This window comes from Corythoichthys intestinalis, chromosome 13 (genome assembly GCF_030265065.1).
Source record: "Corythoichthys intestinalis isolate RoL2023-P3 chromosome 13, ASM3026506v1, whole genome shotgun sequence".
Taxonomy (NCBI): domain Eukaryota; kingdom Metazoa; phylum Chordata; class Actinopteri; order Syngnathiformes; family Syngnathidae; genus Corythoichthys; species Corythoichthys intestinalis.
The window spans coordinates 54,043,899-54,062,060 of NC_080407.1; the positions used below are offsets into that span (position 1 = coordinate 54,043,899).

Sequence of the window (18,162 nt, forward strand, 5' to 3'; positions counted from 1 at the left end):
TTAGATGAGTTGACAAATGTACTATAATTCAAATCAATTAGACTGATTTTTTTTTTTGTTTTCTATCAGTGTTGTTTTCGTAAACGATGGCTATAACGAACACATTTCGTGGGCCAACAAATTTTTCCTGACAATGGCGAGACAATAAGCTAAAAACGTCTCTCCCAATAGTTTCCGTCACATGTTCACAATGTGTGACAGTTTATGTGTAGTTAGCCAGCATCCAAGCAGTGTCTAGTTTTGTCACTCATGTTGTTCCCGCCCACCCACCACACCAGTGTTCTCACCAGTCTCCCCATTGCTTGTTTTGAAACACACACGGTAAGATTTGTTTTATCTTGCCAGAAAATAAGAAATTTTGCTTTAGCCTTTAATGGCTAAATCTACACTAAATTTAACCTGTACCGTTAGCATAGCATTCCTGTTCATGTAGGCATTATGCTAATGCAAAGACTAACTTTTTTTAAAATATATATATTTCGTATTACCACCAAATTGGTGATAAATTTGTAGATTCTCCTCTGTCAATGTTCATTTGAAAAAGTTGGAAGCCTTTATGTATTTATTTTTGGAGTAAAACTTAAAAAACAGAAAAAAAATTGAGTAACGTTGACTAAACTAGACGAAATTAGTCTGAGTTGTCACTATGAAAAACTATATGAAGACAAGACTAATAAGTATTATCGTCCAACAGACTAAGACCAAAATGGGCTGCCAAAAACAACTTTTTCCATGTATACATTTTAATATAAATGATGCATGTGTGTCTTGGTAAGGTGTACAAATACACTCACAGTATCCACGTGCCACCTTTTTGATTGAACAAAACAAAACAAGCACGTTCCACTCAATTCTGTTCGACTGACAAATAAAGGCAACCATGAAAAAGCAGTACTACAAAACATCAAACAATGTCACATACAATATTTACAAGCATTATTATTACTTCTTCTTATTACTGTTAGAGGCAAAATGGAAGAGACAACAGCACATGTGCTAAACACCTCTCCCCACGCTACGCCACGCCACATCACGACGAAGACCCGGATGGAGCCCGTTTCTATGGGGGCCGTTAGGGACACACATACACTAGTCAAACGTTCTCGCACACACTAGTGAAACCTTGTCTGATCACGCATACATGTGAAATCTTCGCACCTATACATGTTAGACGCTCGCACGCATACGTGTGAAACATTTTCGGCGCACACATACATGTGAGACGCTCGCATGTATACATATGAGACGCTCGCACGCATACATGTGAGACGCTTGCATGTATACACGTGAGACGCTTGCATGCATACATTTGTTGCGCAGGCATACATGTGAGATGCTCGCACGTATACATGTGAGACGCTCGCATAGCAATTGTGAGACGCTCGCATGCATACATGCGAGACGCTCACACCTATACATGTAAAATGCTTGCACGCACAGGTGAAATTTTCGTGCATATACATGTGAGACGCTCGCACGCATACATGAGACACTTGAACGCATACATGTCAAACATTTTTTGCACACGCATACATGTGAGACGCTCGCACACAAACATGAGAAATGCTCGCATATATACATGAGACGCACGCATATGTGTGAAACGTGAACGGCGCGCCCATTCACATGTGTACATGCGCAAGAAATGTTTCACACACATATGTGCGTCTCATGTATACGTGCGAGCATTTCACATGTATGCGTGCGAGCGTCTCACATGTATGTGTGCAAGCATCCCACATATACACATGGGCGGATTTCACATGTGCGTGTTTCACACGTCTCATGTATGCAGTACGTGCGAGCATTTCACATGTATGTGTGCGAGCGTCTCGCATGTCTCGCAAAAAATGTTTCACATGTATGCGTCCGAGCGTCTCACATGGATACGTGCGAGCGTTTCAGGTGTATGTGTACGCAGAAAACGTTTCAGTAGTGTGTGTGAAAGGTAATCCTGAATTATGTCCCTAACGGTCCCCCAAACGTTTCCTAGCTATGCAACGACAGGACTTGAGTTCACGCGCACAAGACGTTGTAGCACCACGGAAACGCACACAAAGACATCATCTACTTCCCCTTTTTCATTGTTTTGTATGAATTTACCCTCCCGGGCTCACAGACATTTATAGAGGAGGTTTTTTTTTTCATGTTTGGCGTCCTCAATTTGGACAATATTAGCCATAGGAACACAGGTGCTATGTTGTGGCGTGGCAAACTGGTGTGTACCACGGAAGATACATTCTTACACACAGAAAGTAACTTTCAGAGAAGTAACTGATTGGTTGTTGTTAAAACTGCATGCTTTGCTAGTCACATGATCCCAATTTCTTAGCTTAAGGGCACTTTGACATCACAATGGCTGACAATCCAACAACTCGACCACCTTGCGTGACACGCCATCTAAGAGAAGCCATGTCACGGCGTCGGAAGGCGATTCAAGCTTTTTGATTTGACGAGTGTGAGGGGGTACACGATTACGTCACGTCTTTGACAACGAGGGGCTTCTACTGCGATGCGGAAAGCGTGAGAAGGAACGCGACAGGCGGCCCGGATTGCATATTAGCGCGACGTGTGTAGCACGGAGGTGGCGTCGATTAGGTTGGGGGCTTTGTGTAGCCGAAAAGTCCCACGGGAAGGTATTTGACGTGAGTGGGCCACTGAGCAGCCAGCTGGAAGAACTTGACGTCGTTCCACTCCACGCCGTCCACGGACACTGAGATAGGAGAAGGTTACAAACCCGGGAAAGCCTTTTTGCGGATTTTGGCGCCTACCTTTCAGGATGGTCTGCTGCTGCTTGGCCGAGCAGATGAGGCGACTGATGCCTTCAATCACCTGACTTTTAGAGTCCAACTCCTTCTCTCTGGGCTTCTTTCCAAGGAAGATGGTGGCCACTAGGAAGGAGAGAAAGTGGCAGGTGAGGGCAAAGTCACCCGGTGAGAATTATTCATTTGCACCTTTCTTGTTCTTCTCTTTGGTGACCACCGTCATGGCCATGGTGCTGACATGGATGCCATGAGGCTCGCCCCCCGCGCCGGCGCCCCCGCTGGGCAGCCTGCTGACCTGCAGCGAGCGGAAGGCGCTCTTCAGCGTGTTCTTGCAGGCCGTGTCGCGACGCTCGCCCTCTCGCTTCTTTTCAGCTAGTGACGCCAGCCAGTAGTCCACCTGCAGACCGATGGCGTCCACCCCGTGCGACACGCCTGGACTCCTAGAACCCGTCAGCACAATTTTAGCTGGACGGCTGGTCCGAGTTCTTACGGTCGGATTCTCACCCCTGCGCGGTGACGCTTCCTACGGAAGGTGACGAAGGTGGAGTGGCCGCCTCCTTGATCGTTCCTGCGGGCGAGCCGTGGGAAGGAGGGGACGAGGAAGGGACGGCTAAACTCGCAGCGACGGGCTCCTCCGCATCTCCTTGAAAAACAGCCGCGAATAAAGCTAGTGATACAGCACCAAACGGACGCCACGCCGATTCGTTTGCTTACCAGTTAGCGAGGGTCCGGACTCTATCACGCCCACTTTGACTACCTGTGAAAAAGGAAGTGACATCAGCCTCACCGCTGACCTTCGGTGCGAACTCCAAGCTAGTGCTTACCCCAATGAAGGGAATAAACTTCTGGTAAGAGTCTTCCTCTCGCCTGGGGTGAGACGTCACTCGTTATTGCACAAACGGTTTGTGCGTGAGGCCCCGCGGGGCAGTTACTCACGTCCTGTGTTTGCAGGTCAACATGGCCTCGGCAATGGGAAGTTGGTGAGCTAGTGTGGCCCCGTTGATGTACTGTGCAATCCTCCCAGCCACGTCCAGTTGGTCTGGAGAAGACCGAGTTTCGAGTCTTAAAGGGAACTTCCAACTTGTAGGCTTTAATAAGCCACAATTGTTCTCTTTTACGAAAATGTTATTACAAACACATATATTATCACCATTGATTTCAAAATCTATCATATTTAGTACATGTTTTGACCTACGGAGGGCGCCATGTTTTATGCGGGCAATGCACGCTGGGGGTGATGACGTGGTTGGTCTGGACTGTGAGATAGCTGTGCTAGCTAGCAAGCGTAGCTAGTATGACGACTGGCATGATTTTGTCACATTCTGCTGCTGGTCAGATTGTTTTGTTACAGAGATGTAGGACGAGTTCCCAACGTCGTACCTGCATCTAATTCCAGCTCAACAGCAGTGTCTTTAAACCGATTCTAGGCGGCTTGCCGAGACATTGCTGCCATTTGACAGTTTGTATAATCGACCCCTCTGTTGTGATTTGCATTATCAATTATTATTGTTGTGAGGCTATGGTTTAATTTACATTATTGCAATGGAGACAGAAAGCTTTTTGTTAAAGCTGGATTTTCCCCAAAAAATGTAATTTTTGGAATATTATTTCAGATGACCTGATATGACCAGGGCATGTCCCCAAATGATCTGATGTGACCAGGACATGTCCCCCAAATGTCCCCAAATGACCTGATATGACTAGGACATGTCCCCCAAATGACCTGATGTGACCAGGACATGTCCCCAAATGACCTGATATGACTAGGACATGTCCCTTAAATGTCCCCAAATGACCTGATGTGACCAGGAAATGTCCCCCAAATGTCCCCGAATGACCATGACATGTCCCCCAAATGACCTGATATGAGCAGGACATGTCCCCCAAATGTCCCCAAATTACCTGATATGACCAGGACATGTCCCCCAAATGTCCTGATACGATTGGACATGTCCCCCAAATGTTCCAAAATGACCTGATGTGACCAGGACATGTCCCTCAAATGTCCCCAAACGACCATGACATGTCCCCCAAAAGACCTGATATGAACAGGATATGTCCCCCAATTGTCCCCAAATGACCTGATGTGACCAGGACATGTACCTCAAATGTCCCCAAACGACCATGACATGTCCCCCAAATGACCTGATATGACCAGGACATGTCCCCCAAATGTCAAAAAATGACCTGATACGACTAGGACATCTCCCCCAAATGACCTGATATGAACAGGACATGTCCCTCAATTGTCCCCAAATGACCTGATATGACCAGGACATGTTCCCAAAATGACCTGATATGACCAGGACATGTCCCCCAAATGTCCCTAAATGACCTAATGTGAACAGGACACGTCCCCCAAATGTCCCCAACTTACCATGACATGTCCCCCCCAAAAATGATCTGATATGAACAGGACATATCCCCCAAATGTCCCCAAATGACCTGATATGACTAGGACATGTCCCTCAGTTGTCCCCAAATGACCTTATATGACCAGGACATGTCCCCCAAATGACCAGGAGATGTCCCCCAAATGACCTGATATGATCAGGACATGTCCCCCCCAAATGTCCCACCAGATATGACAAGGACATGTCCCCCAAATGTCCCCAAATGACCAGGACATGTCCCACAAATGACCTGATATGAACAGAACATGTCCCCAAATGACCTGATATGATCAGGACATGTCCCCCATATGTCCCACCTGATATGACCAGAACATGTCCCCCAAATGACCTGATATGACCAGGACATGTCCCCCAAATGTCCCCAAATTAACTGATATGACAGGGCATGTCCACTAAATGTCCCCAAATCAACAGGAAGTGACCTGATATGACCAGGACGTGTCCCCCAAATGTCCCCAAATCAACAGGAAGTGACCTGATAATGTCCCCGAAATGCCCCCAGACCAACCTGGGCGGGGCTAAGATCTGTATCCCCACAAAGCCCTATAGTAATTTCTCCAGTTTGCACAGTAAGAATTGAAAAGACAGTTACAAAATCTATTTACCTGGGGAGCCTGCGGGAGGAGGCTCGGCGCGACTGAAGACTTCTCGCCAAGCGCCGTCCAGGAAGGAGGAGCTGTAGCGATTGTCCAGGGCACCTAGGTGCTTGGCCACGGGATGGGATCCTGGCGAGAAAAGACAAAAAGGTCGTCAGCTGCGCCGTGAGGGCCGAGGGAAGCGCCATCTTGCCACGTACCCAGAGGGATCACCAGGAAGCGCATGTGGTTGAGCCAATCTGACGTCTTGTTGGCTAGCTGCGTTACAAAAAATTGCAAGATGGCGGCCAAGTAACTTTGTCCACCCACGGCTGCCACCTTCACCGCGCGCGGCATGGACGCGTTACAGTTGCAGCTGCGGATCCGCTCAGGTTAGCCCTTTGATTCTGAAGGGTTTTGCAGCACCGCCGAGTACTCACAACTTCTGGATGCGCGTGAGGACAGCGGAGAGGACGGCTTGGATCTCCGCCGGTGAGCACGTGCATACCACCGGCTGCTTGTGCAACTGCAGCTGCTCTAGCACGTACTAACACACAACACATACACTGTCGATAAGGCGGGCGCGGACTTGCGTCGGAGTCGAGTCGGGCGTACCTGCCCCTGCCAGTCGCCGCCACCAACCAGGATGAGGCTTTCCGGAAGGGCCGAGTCGGTCGAGAGGATGAGGTTGAGCTGGTCATACGCTGCCTTACGCAGCACCTGAATGGACATATGAGTGCTTAGTTTCAAGAACGGTAAGTGACGTCAATGGTTAGCGACATTTACCGGCGTTCCGTGCGCCAGCTCGGGCGACCTCTCGGAGTCGGAACTGTTGGCTCGCTCGCTCGGCGCCTTGGATTTGATAGGCGTGCCTCCGACACGCTTCTGCCGGGAAGGGGTGTGGCCGCCGTCCAACCTGCGTAGCGATAGACCTTTTCCAAACGTTTGTCACCGAACTCCAGCCGGGGGTTCCGCGCTCATCCGCCGATTAGCATCTTTCAAGCACTTACCAGCCGTTTTCGTGCCACTCCTATTATTTTATTTTTGCTCTACTCATCTCTTACACTTTAAATGCTTCAGTTGAACCGCAGTGTGCCATGCCATTAATCCGAGCAACAGAAAAGCGATTTAGCCAGTCCGTCAAGGATCGCGTGCAGGTCTGTCAGCGGTCAGGTTGCGTGACATTACCGTGGCGACGGCGCCGTCTGCCCTTCGCTTTTGCCGCTCTTCATGGGCGTACGGGGTTTCTCCACCACAGAGACAGTGATGCAGGGGGCGGCGGCCGCCAGCAGTTCCAGGTCAGCACCCTCCTGCACGTGTAAAAGAGCAAAGTTGGATCGAGTCACAAGCTGATAAGGCAGTCTACAGAACACATGCCTCCTAGAGTGCATTGCAGTGCTACAGATGGAAATAACCATCAAAATTCATGTTCTGTGCCAATTATTTCTTCAGTTACTTTTCCAGTTGTTTCATTATTTCCACTTTATTTGACAGTGGTGCCATAAGGTTGTCATTAAATAATCATAATTATGACATGACACTGTCATCAGCATCAATGAATGCTTATGACAGATGTCATTTTGTGTCAGCCGGCATTTATCTCACTTTTGAATTGATGTAAAAGATCCGAGCTGGACATAAATGGAGTTGGTCACATAATTTGCCCGATGACACTTAATGACATCTGTCATAGTCATTTAGTAACGCCCATGATAGTGTCGTGTCATAAATATGACGGTCTTATGACAGTTTTATATAGCGCCACTGTCAAATAAAGTGTTAGCAAATACCATAACTCACAATTTATGAAACAACTGGAACAGCAACTGAAGAAATAATTAGCACAGAACACAAATTTTGATTGTTATTTACATCTGTAGCGCTGCAATGCATGCTAGGAGGCATGTTTGACAACAACAGTAGGTGGCAGCAGAGGTTGACTGTCAGTGATGGCCAAATGAAGCTTCTTGAGGCAATGAAGCTTCGCAGCCAATTGGTTCAAAGCTTCATTGTGGTTCATTTGGTCTTATGACAGTCTTACGGCACCACTGTCAAATAAGTAGTGTTACCAAATACCCTAATTTTCGCACTATAGGGTGCACCTGACTATAAGCCGCCACCCACCGAATTTGACACGAAAACGACATTTGTTCATAGATAAGCGGCACTGGACTTTAAGCCACAGCTGTCCGCGCTGTCTCATGGGATATTTACTTACACCAAAAGATATTAACCCATAACACTTTATTAGACAACAGCATTATACGACTGTCATAAGACCAAATGAACCACTGTGAAGCTTTGAACCAATTGGTTGCAAAGCTTCATTGCTTCAAAAAGCTTCATTTGGCCATCACTAACAGTATACCTCTGCTGCCACCTGCTGTTGTTGTCAAACATGCCTCCTAGCATGCATTGCAACGCTACAGATGTAAATAACAATCAAAGTTCATGTTCTGTGCTAATTCTTGATTCAGTTACTGTTTCAGTTGTTTCATTATTTGCTTGTTACGGTATTTGGTAACACTTTATTTGACAGCGGCGTCATAAGACTGTCATAATTATGACATGACTCTGCATTGGGCCTTATTGAATGTTTATGACAGAAGACCCATAAGGTGTTATGACAGTCTTATGACACCGCTGTCAAATAAAGTGTTACCAAATACCATAATAACTGGAACAGTAACTGAAGAAATAATTAGCACAGAACATGAGTTTTGATTGTTATTTACATCTTTAGCGCTGTAATGCATGCTAAGAGGCACGTGTTGCCTATTAACCCAAATACATCAACAAATAAGCTGCACTGGACAACAAGCCGCGGGATTCAAAATGAAGGAAAAATGTAGCGGCCTATAGTCCGAAAATTACAGTACTAGAGCTAGTAATTAAGTAAATAAATAGAACCATAACTGAAGAAAAAATGAGCACAGAATATGAATATGAATTTTGAGGTTGATTGTCTCCTTCAAGGGAACAGTGATGGTCAAATGAATCTTTTTGAAGCAATGAATGGTGCTTCATGGTGGTTCATTTGGTCTTATGACAGTTTTATGGCACCACTGTTAAATAAAGTGTTACCAAATACCATAACTAGCGATTAATGAAACAACTGGAACAGTAACTGAAGATATAATTAGCACAGAACATAAATTTTGATTGTTATTTACATCCGGAGCACTGCAATGCATGCTAGGAGGCATGTTGGAGGACAACAGTGTTGTCAGCAGAGGTTGACTTTCTCCCCAAAAGGGAGCAGTGATGGCTAAATGAAGCTTTGCAGCCAATTGGTTCTCGAAGCTTCATGATGGTTCATTTGGTCTTATGACAGTTTTATGGCGCCACTGTCACATAACGTGTTTCCAAATACCGTAGCTAGCAATGAATGAAACTGGAAGAGTAGCTGAAGAAATAATTAGCACAGAACATGAATTTTAATTATTTACATATGTAGCGCTGCAATGCATTCTAGGAGGCATGTTGCACAACAACAGTATTGTTGGCAGAGCTTGACTGTCTCCCCCAAAGGAGCAGTGATGGCCAAATGAAGCTTCTTGAAGCAATGAAGCTTTGCAGCCAATTGGTTCTCGAAGCTTCATGGTGGTTCATTTGGTCCTATGACAGTTTTATGCAATGCATGCTAGGAGGCATGTTGGATGACAACAGTGTTGTCAGCAAGTTGCAGCAGAGGTTGACTGTCTCCTCCAAGGGAGCAGTGATGGCCAAATGAAGCTTCCTGAAGCAGTGATCCAATTGGCTGCAAAGCATCATGTTGGTTCATTTGATCTTATGATGCCGCTAGGGTTAGCCTAACCCTAACCCTAACCCTATGAACAAATGCCGTTTTTAATGTCAAATTTAGTGGGTGGCGACTTCTAGTCAGGTCCGCCATATAGTCCGTAAAATTAAGATACTTCTCAAAGCTTCATGGTGGTTCATTTGGTCTTATGACAGTGTTAGGACGCTGGTGTCAAATAATGTGTTCCCGGTTAATACAATACAATGCAATACCAGCACGTCGCTCTCCAAAAGCGCCGCCTCGTCCAGGACACGACTCCGGGAGGTTTTCATCTTGTCGCCAGGAGGCGGCTCTCCCTGTTGGCAGACCGGGGGATGACACATGTGCGCCGCACCCAAAGACAAGACACCATCCCTTCATACCGGGCTCAGAGTATCCCGGCCCAAACTGCCCTTGCTGTTAAGACTTCCGATCTCCGTCTGGGAGCTGGACTGAGACATCCCCTCGAAGAAGGGCCTGGACACAAAGAAGACTCAGCTGTCGTTGTGATCCGGTGAAAACCTCGTAGGTCTGACAGTGGGGGATTCGCACCTGAGTTTGGGTTTGGGTGTGCTCACGATGCTGTCGGTCTCCTCCATGTCGGGCCCGCTGTCGCTAGGGTTGTACATCTCCAGGCTATCGTAGAGCTCATCCAGGTCCTCTTCCACCTCCTGGATCTGCTCTCTGGACACGTGCTCCAGACCGAAGCCCACCTGAGCACCACAGGCGGGGTAGTAAGCCGCTGTCTGTGACCCAACCTGAGCATCCTACCTCATCGGTGACTTTGAATCTCTTCAACAAGGCCACGAACTTCTGCTTGATGTTTGGCTGCTGCAAGCCAGATGATGATGGTGATGAAGGCGATCGATTTATCGGTGACATGTAGCGGAGCTCACCCTAGTGATGGCGGCGTTAGATGGTAGCTTCCGCCTTGGTTTCTTCTTCCTTACTTCCTCTTCTTCGTCATACAGGTACTTGGAAGGGATGGAAAGGGGAAGGCTCAGAGACACAAAACCAGGAAGAACTTAAAGTGCCCTCCGTAGTTATTGGCACCCCTGAAAAAGATGTGTTTTTTAGCTTCTAATTTTTTTTTTATTCAAATAATATGGGACCTTAATGGGAAAAAAAGGAAAAAAAGACAAAAATGATATAAAAAAATCCCAGGGCCTTTGGAAGCGAAACAGCCCCGCAGCATCACTGACCCACCCCCATACTTCACAGTGGGTATGAGGTGCTTTTCAGCATGCGCATCTTTCGTGGCACGCCAGACCCACTTAGTGTTTGTTGCCAAAAAGCTCAATCTTGGTCTCATCTGACCAAAGCACACGGTCCCAGTTGAAGCCTGGGACCGTGCCACGAAAGATGCGCATGCTGAAAAGCACCTCATACCCACTGTGAAGTATGGGGGTGGGTCAGTGATGCTGTGGGGCTGTTTCGCTTCCAAAGGCCCTGGGAACCTTGTTAGGGTGCATGGCATCATGAATGCTTTGAAATACCAGGACATTTTAAATCAAAATCTGTTGCCCTCTGCCCGAAAGCTGAAGATGGGTCGTCACTGGGTCTATCAGCAAGACAATGACCCTAAACATATGGCCAAATCTACACAGAAATGGTTCACCAGACACAAAATCAAGCTCCTCCCATGGCCATCTGATGGGGGAAAATATTATGTGATGCCTTAACATTAGCACATTATGCCTTTGTGATGTATGATTGCCTCTGTGACCTAGATTGTAACAACTTGTTATTGTTTTTCACCTTGGGTTCCATAGTTAGGAGGGAATCTCACGAGATAACTTGTTTTGCACCCATAATATTTACCGCGGGGACAAAACATCTGCTGCCGGGACTGCACAACAAGTCAACCAATCATTTTTGGACACGAGGCTCATCTCCTTAAGAGGTTGAGAAAAGACATGTTAAGATTACCATGTATGGGCAGAATGGTTCGTCTCCTGGGCTTAGAGCCAGGAGCATTCTCCACCCCCTCAGAGTCCGCCGTAGGATTAACGTACGAAATCGCTCGGCTTTGTTCCTTGGATACTCTGACCCGGGGCGTTGGCTCTCCGCTCATTTGTCAACGGTAAGAGATTTTCATTGTTAAGGAACATCTTGTTGTGCTTTAACGGTAACGCGGGGATTTTAGGATTGACAAACTCTATCTAGCGCTATTGTTTCTTGTGTTTTGCTTGTTTTTTGCATGCCTTTGTGGGATTCTAATCAATAAACTTCATTTATTTGCAATTTCTAATCAATAAACATCATATATTTTGCAAAAATGTGCCCGTTGCTGACTCACTGCGAACCCGGAAATTTCGAAAAACACCATCTCAGTCCTCAGACCTTGTTTTTTTGGCAAACCAGGGGTGCTAATAATGTGACACACATTATTTGATAATATATAAAAAAAAAAAATTATGTGGGATTTTTTCCCCACTGAATAAATGCACTTGTATTGAAGGTTGGAGTTTTCTTTTTTTCCATTAAGGTCCCATATTATTTGAATTAAAAAAAAATATATATTAGAAGCTAAAAAACACATCTTTTTCAGGGGTGCTAATAATTATGGAGGGCACTGTATATACGAGAGCTGTCCTCCTACTTGTCCGTGGACGGGATCATCACTTCCCTCTTGTTCAGACGAGTAGCTCTCTTCTTCTTCCTCCGAGTAGTTGTCTACGTCTGGGGATCGGTCTGGATGGAAGATGATGCTTGATGGTAAGCGTGTCTTTGCTTCGCTCTTTAAATAAGAAGGCCGTACCGGACATCTTGGCCTTGGGTCCCTCGTGGTCGATGGGCTGGCTGGACAGCGAGTAGACGCGCATCTCAGCCACGGGCAGTGAAGCATCTTTCAGTTGGCTGTGAAGACCTAGAACCTGAGCGCCCTCGCTGGGGTGTTGCATCACCTGCGCGAACAGGAGGAACCCCGCGGTTATTCCCGCCCAGGCCTTGCGGAGACATCCAAGTACCTCTGCCATGTTGATGAGACCCAGAGCCAACGTCTTGTAGCCCAGGATTGTCCGGTTCTTGTAGCGCTTTCGGCGCTGGAGCATGATCTGCAGCTTGTTGGCATCCCTCTTCAAGAAGTGAGGGTACTGCGCACGCCGTCGAAGTCAGCATTAGGAAAAAGTCCTATTTGAAACCATTGTTTTACCTGCAGGGAGAAGGTGAGCTGGAGGTCGGTTTCTGTCAGGCCTGTCGACGACAGGACAATCTCGTTGGAGCGAAGGATCCGCTTGGAACCCTGAACACAAAACCAGTGCGTGAGTTGATAAGGTAGCGGGTGCAATACCTAACCACACAAAGAGATACAGTATCTGAACCTTTTGGGATTTCTCACATTTCCGCATAAAATCCCCATCAAATGTGATCTGATTTTTGTCAAAATCACAGAGATGACAAAACAGTGTCTGATTGAAGTAAAACCACCCAGACGCTTCCTACAGCTGCAGATCAGTCTGGCACATCGATCAGGACTAATCTTGGGTGTCAGCTGTTTGACACGGAGAATGGAAGTCTAAGTGTCCGGTTCATCTGAACAGTTTAACATTGAGAGTATGACATACTCCCACTGTGATCATTCAACATACCTGGTTTATTCTGAGGGTGGGGAAGTTTATAAGCTAAGTGATTGGGAGGGGTAGAGTGTACACAAATCAGCACTGTGATCTAGAACCCGGTAATCGTGTGAATCCCTTGTGAGTGTAAGCCCGTTGGCAACCGACCCTACGCTGCCCAACCGCCAATCCTGGCACCAGGACCACCCACCTGGGCGCGCCCAATCACACCCAGTCGCTTCCTGTAGCTGCAGATCAGTCTGGCACACCGATCAGGACTAATCTTGGCCCGTTCTTCTCGACAAAACTTCTGTAGTTCAGACAGATTCATGGGGTGTCTGGCATGGATCGCTATCTTTAGATCATGCCACAGCATCTCAATGGGGTTCAAGTCTGGAATTTGGAGTTGGTCACTCCAGAACGTGTATTTTGTTCTTCTGAAACCATTCTGAAGTTGATTTACTTCTGTGTTTTGGATCATTGTTTTGTTGCTCTTTTTAGCCTCGACTGTCCGACAGACGGCCACAGGTTTTCCTGCGTGACATCCTGATAAACTTTTGAATTCATTCTTCCATTAATGATTGCAAGTTGTCCAGGCCCTGAGGCAGTAAAACAGCCCCAAATCATGATTCTCCCTCTACTGTGCTTTATGGTGGGGATGAAGTGTTGATGTTGGTGAGCTGTTCCTCTACACGTGATGTTGTGTGTTACTCCCAAACAATTCAACTTTGGTTTCATTAGTCCCCAAAATATTTTGCCAAAACTTCCGTGGAGTGTCCAAGTGCTTTTTTACGAACATTAAATAAGTAACAATGTTTTTTTTAGACAGCTGTGGCTTCCTCCGTGGAGTCTCCCATGAACACTATTCTTGGACATAGTTTTACGTATAGAGAGATTTTGGACTGTATCAGTGATTTCGGTCAGTCTTTAGCAGACAGTCTTGGATTCTTTTTTACCTCTCTGAGTATTCTGCGCTGAACGCTTGGCGTCATCTTTGGTGGACAGCCACTCCTTGGGAGAGAAGCAACAATGCCAAACTCTATTTGTAGACAACTTCTCTGTCTATTGATGAACATCCAGACTTTTAGAGATGGTTTTGTATCCTTTCCCAGCTTTATACAAATCAACAATCCTTGACAGCTGTTTTGACCGAGGCATAATGCATATCAGACCATGTTTCTCATCAAGACAATTCTTACCAGGTGTGTGTTTTATAGTGGGCAGGGAAGCTTTAAACCACTCATCAGTGATTGGGCACACACCTGACTTAAATTGTTTGGTAAAAATTGGATTCAATTGCTCTTCAATTCCTCCTTCAATCATTGTTTGCATTCTATCCTCATTAAAATGTGAACATTTATAAATGTTTGGGTGGTTTTAGTTAAAGCTGACACTGTTTTTTCATCTGTGTGATTTTGACAAAGATCAGATTTGATGGTGATTTTATGCAGAAATGTGATAAATTCCTAAAGGTTCAGATACATTTTACCACTGTAGGTGTATGGACCGTGAGTTCTCACTTGCAGCTTGACGGCGACGACGACCGAGGTGAGGTCTTTGTCCAGCTCCTTGAGCAGGACCAGTTTCTTCAAGGTCAAGCTGAAGAGCCTGGTGCAACACACGAGGCTGGAGTCACGTGCCATCCTGACCCAGGCTTATCCCTCTCCCCTGCCCAATCGTGAAACATGCATACAATTCTACAAAAACGTAGCTCCTAGTCAGAGGTGGATAGTTAAGTTTAAGAAAAACAAGCAGAATATATTTGATATTATGAACAGTCGGACTTGGAATGATTAGAACTGGCAGTGCCAAGACAACGGGCAGATAAGGACAAAAAGATACAGGACGCCGTCTGACCTCAAAAGCCCAACACATGCGTCATGCAGCTGGCTGAACAAGATTGACGCCGACAACCAGGTGATTGGCAAGACATCTACAAGCCATCGTCTGCACCACCAAATCCTGCAATCAGCTTTTCCGGACCGTCCAGAACAAATGGCGGGATATCTTGTCTTGCCACAAGGAACATGTGATAAGGAGGAACCCGCGACTGCACTCAAGTGGCACTTAGGATGGTAAAATCCTTAAATCTCGTTGCCCTGACAACAATAACACCCGGATCTTCGTGTCCAATCGACAACAGACAATAATCCTAAACAACGCCAAAACACATCCGTCTTCCGAACCACAGACCACTTCACCAAAGCCTTGAAAAGACTAAATATTCAACTAATCGTGGTCATTTTTGGTGACCCCGGACCCAGTTTGCATCCTCGCCTGGGTCTCTCTGTGCTGTATGATTGCTGCCGACTTGGAATAAGTTGTCAACTTGTGTTTCGAAGCCTTTTTCCAGCTTTAAAATTGAATCAGTACAAGTGGTTTAGACTAAAGAGAACGTGCGGAGTTTGGCCTTTTGGCCGGATTATGGATCGTTGGAAATGAGCTAGCGCGGTTCCAACGGTTGGGATGACGTGATTCTGGCAATCTTTCAAAAACGTCAGATTCTTTCATAAGCCATACTTTTTTACTTTTATTTGAGTAAATTTGTAAAGAAAAAACGCTACCAATACTCCGCTACTTTAGGTTTCACTAGTCGTTACATTTTTCCTCTTTATTCAACAATATTATATTTTCCTTTACAGTGGCTAAACCAGTTTCACCAATGAGACGTTGCGATAACAATCACATGACTCAATTATACCAATCAGACTCAAGCTTGCAGTTCGATGATCACGCATGACTGTTCAATCACATGGTGTATTTAAAGCACCGTGAAAAAAATAAGTACTTGACATAAATAGTTTTATTTATGACTTTGAGCAAATATGGAAACCTTTATTGGACTTTATTGACAAATAGGGTGTACAGCTACCTGTGGTATGCTAATGTGTGAAATGATTTGAGTTGTGGAATGTTTTTTGTTGTTGTTGTTGTTCTGTGTTGTCATGTTGTTATAAAATGTGTATAATCAATTGAAGGTAAAAATAAATAAATAAATAAAAATGCATAATAAATGGTTTTATTTGTCACCGATTGACCACGGAAAACCGCAGATGTGATCCTTTTAGCCAGATACCAGACTCACGCTAGCCAAACCGCTGGAACTACGCTAGCACAATTTCAACAGAAACCCCAACAACCCGGCCAAAAGGCCAAACTCGACGCGTTCACCTTAGATTTCACCCCTTGTACTGACTCCATTCTAAAAGATGGAAAAATGCTTCGAAACACAAGTTGATAATTCATTCCAAGTTGACAGCAATCATTTGGTAAGGCAAAAGAGCAAAGAGACAGGTGCAACTGGATCATGAGTCACTATATCATAAAAGATACCTGAAAAAAAATCCGTGCTAGCTAAAGAATTCAGTCTTTTGAAGGCTCCGGTGAGTCCGTAGTCTGGGAGAAGGGTGTGTTTTGGTGTTGTTTAGGATAATTATCAATTGCAGGTTGCGCTGAAAAGTCCGTGAGTCACTGTTGCCAAGCCAACCAGAGAGATTTTATCAGCCTCGGTGCTAAATGTTCAAATTCTCAGTCGTGGAGCCTTCTTGTTATCAGGCATGGCAAAAATGGATGTCCCGCCAGAAGAACTGATGGCGGGATATGGTGGTGCAGACGTGGACTTGTAGATGTCTTGCCCATCAGTTGCTTGTCAGTGTCAATCTCGCTCAGTCAGCTGCATTACGCGTGTGTTGGGCTCACCGTGGTCAGAAGGCGTCATGTATATCTTATGCCCTTATCTGATGAACTGTAATGACAATAAAGGGCTATCCTATTTTATTCTATTCTACCCTTGTGGGAAGACAATCTAAATTCTCAAGACAAGCCAAGACATAAAACAGGAAGTGGTGGTGAGACAGGAAGCGGTCGGGGTGTTGCGACAACCATTTTGGACGCCTTGTGGAGCTGCGTTGCCATGGCAACAGGCTGCAGCCAGCGGCTCACACGACCTACACGTTCGCGTCTTGAATACGTAACGGGATGAGAGGAGTCGTCCGCCATACGACAATGCGACGACTGGAGTCACGTGACATGTAAACAAAAGGTGCCCTACCTGGGCACGCAGCTGGGTGAGGAGCGGTCCACTTCCCAGGTGGCGAACAAGTTCATATGAACGGGCCGGTTGGTCGAGATGCTGACCGGCTTGGAGGGCTGCGGCAGCCCCCCTAAGCCTCGCTCCATGTTTCCGCGAACAGGAGGCTCGGCTGGCCGTCCTTTCCGCTACCTCCGCCGCGTGGACGCGCGTTAATGGCCGCCAGGCAGGCAGCGAGCGAGCGAGCACGTCGCCGCCGCCGAGTACGTCACGGTGTTCGCAGGAAGCGGAAATCAGACAGAACGTCCGCCTCCGTGCTGGAAAAGCAGCAAAACAAAGATGACGAAACGTTTAGCTCACACTTATTTGGAAAACAGAGAAATCGGAATCACTCTCTCCTATCCATTGAGGTGATTAGAAGGAGACGATTAAAGGAGATAATCCCGAGTTGGGTCACCTTTCATACTAAGACGTGTCAGGTGACGCAAAGTCCATCAAGTGTACACTTATGGGAGGGCTGCCAAAGGCTTCCAAGAACAAAAGCTCCAATTGTCTGAGTCACAACACGAGGTTCCCCATAGCAGTACGTTTAACGCTTTGCAAGCGATGACAGTGTAAATTTTCAACTGAATTTGAGATGGACAGTTAACATTAACAGACCGTAATGTGATGTGACACAAAATAAACGAACAATTTCCATACAATACAACTGAGAGTGCTATGCCTGCCTGCTAAGCAACAAAACAGTATAACTAAACATCCTGTGCCCATAGGCGGAGTTTTACTTTTGGGGCAGGGGGGGCACAACATGTTGATGACCCTGAAATGCAGTGCCAGCAATAAAATTAACTTACAAGAATATTTAAAATAAGTTGACAATGAGCGTTTTTTTGTTTCCCATCATTTTTGAGGGGAATTCTAAATCAGGCTGCTTAGGCAATACTTTTAGCCAAGATCGTCATCCATTGAATTCGGCACGCCCGCCAGTGTCGTGCCAATGTTGTTACCTCAGTTAAAAATTGTATCCCCTGGGCGAGGCT

General features: G+C 46.1%; 1 protein-coding gene across 2 annotated transcripts; it reads right to left on the minus strand.

Annotated features, from left to right (window-relative positions):
* Window positions 1-725: 725 nt before the first annotated feature.
* LOC130929217 (phosphofurin acidic cluster sorting protein 1-like) lies at window positions 726-17,538 on the minus strand. 2 transcript variants are annotated; one of them, XM_057856259.1, is made up of 24 exons: window positions 17,144-17,538; window positions 14,613-14,700; window positions 12,690-12,779; window positions 12,505-12,630; window positions 12,297-12,441; window positions 12,138-12,229; window positions 10,432-10,509; window positions 10,307-10,363; window positions 10,088-10,248; window positions 9,919-10,012; window positions 9,769-9,852; window positions 6,943-7,064; window positions 6,541-6,670; window positions 6,370-6,474; window positions 6,195-6,301; window positions 5,976-6,130; window positions 5,785-5,904; window positions 3,702-3,804; window positions 3,590-3,632; window positions 3,480-3,522; window positions 3,270-3,408; window positions 2,955-3,205; window positions 2,772-2,891; window positions 726-2,713 (listed from the first exon to the last, which is right to left on the minus strand). In XM_057856259.1, the coding sequence occupies exons 1-24, from the start codon at window positions 17,269-17,271 to the stop codon at window positions 2,595-2,597; spliced, it is 2,700 nt and encodes an 899-aa protein (XP_057712242.1). In that variant the 5' UTR covers window positions 17,272-17,538; the 3' UTR covers window positions 726-2,594. The 2 variants fall into 2 exon arrangements, with proteins under 2 accessions (XP_057712242.1, XP_057712241.1); XM_057856258.1 differs by having other exon boundaries at window positions 10,307-10,366; window positions 17,144-17,536.
* Between the last annotated feature and the right edge of the window lie 624 nt (window positions 17,539-18,162).

What these genes read in the sequence shown, in the direction of transcription:
- LOC130929217 (XM_057856258.1), bottom strand. Translation starts at nt 17,271, where the DNA reads ATGGAGCGAGGCTTAGGGGGGCTGCCGCAGCCCTCCAAGCCGGTCAGC. An exon ending in CTTCCTGGTGATCCCTCTGG is followed by an intron (nt 5,905 to 5,975) that starts GTACGTGGCAAG and finishes TTTTCTCGCCAG; the next exon opens with GATCCCATCCCGTGGCCAAG. An exon ending in GCAGCAGACCATCCTGAAAG is followed by an intron (nt 2,714 to 2,771) that starts GTAGGCGCCAAA and finishes CTCCTATCTCAG; the next exon opens with TGTCCGTGGACGGCGTGGAG.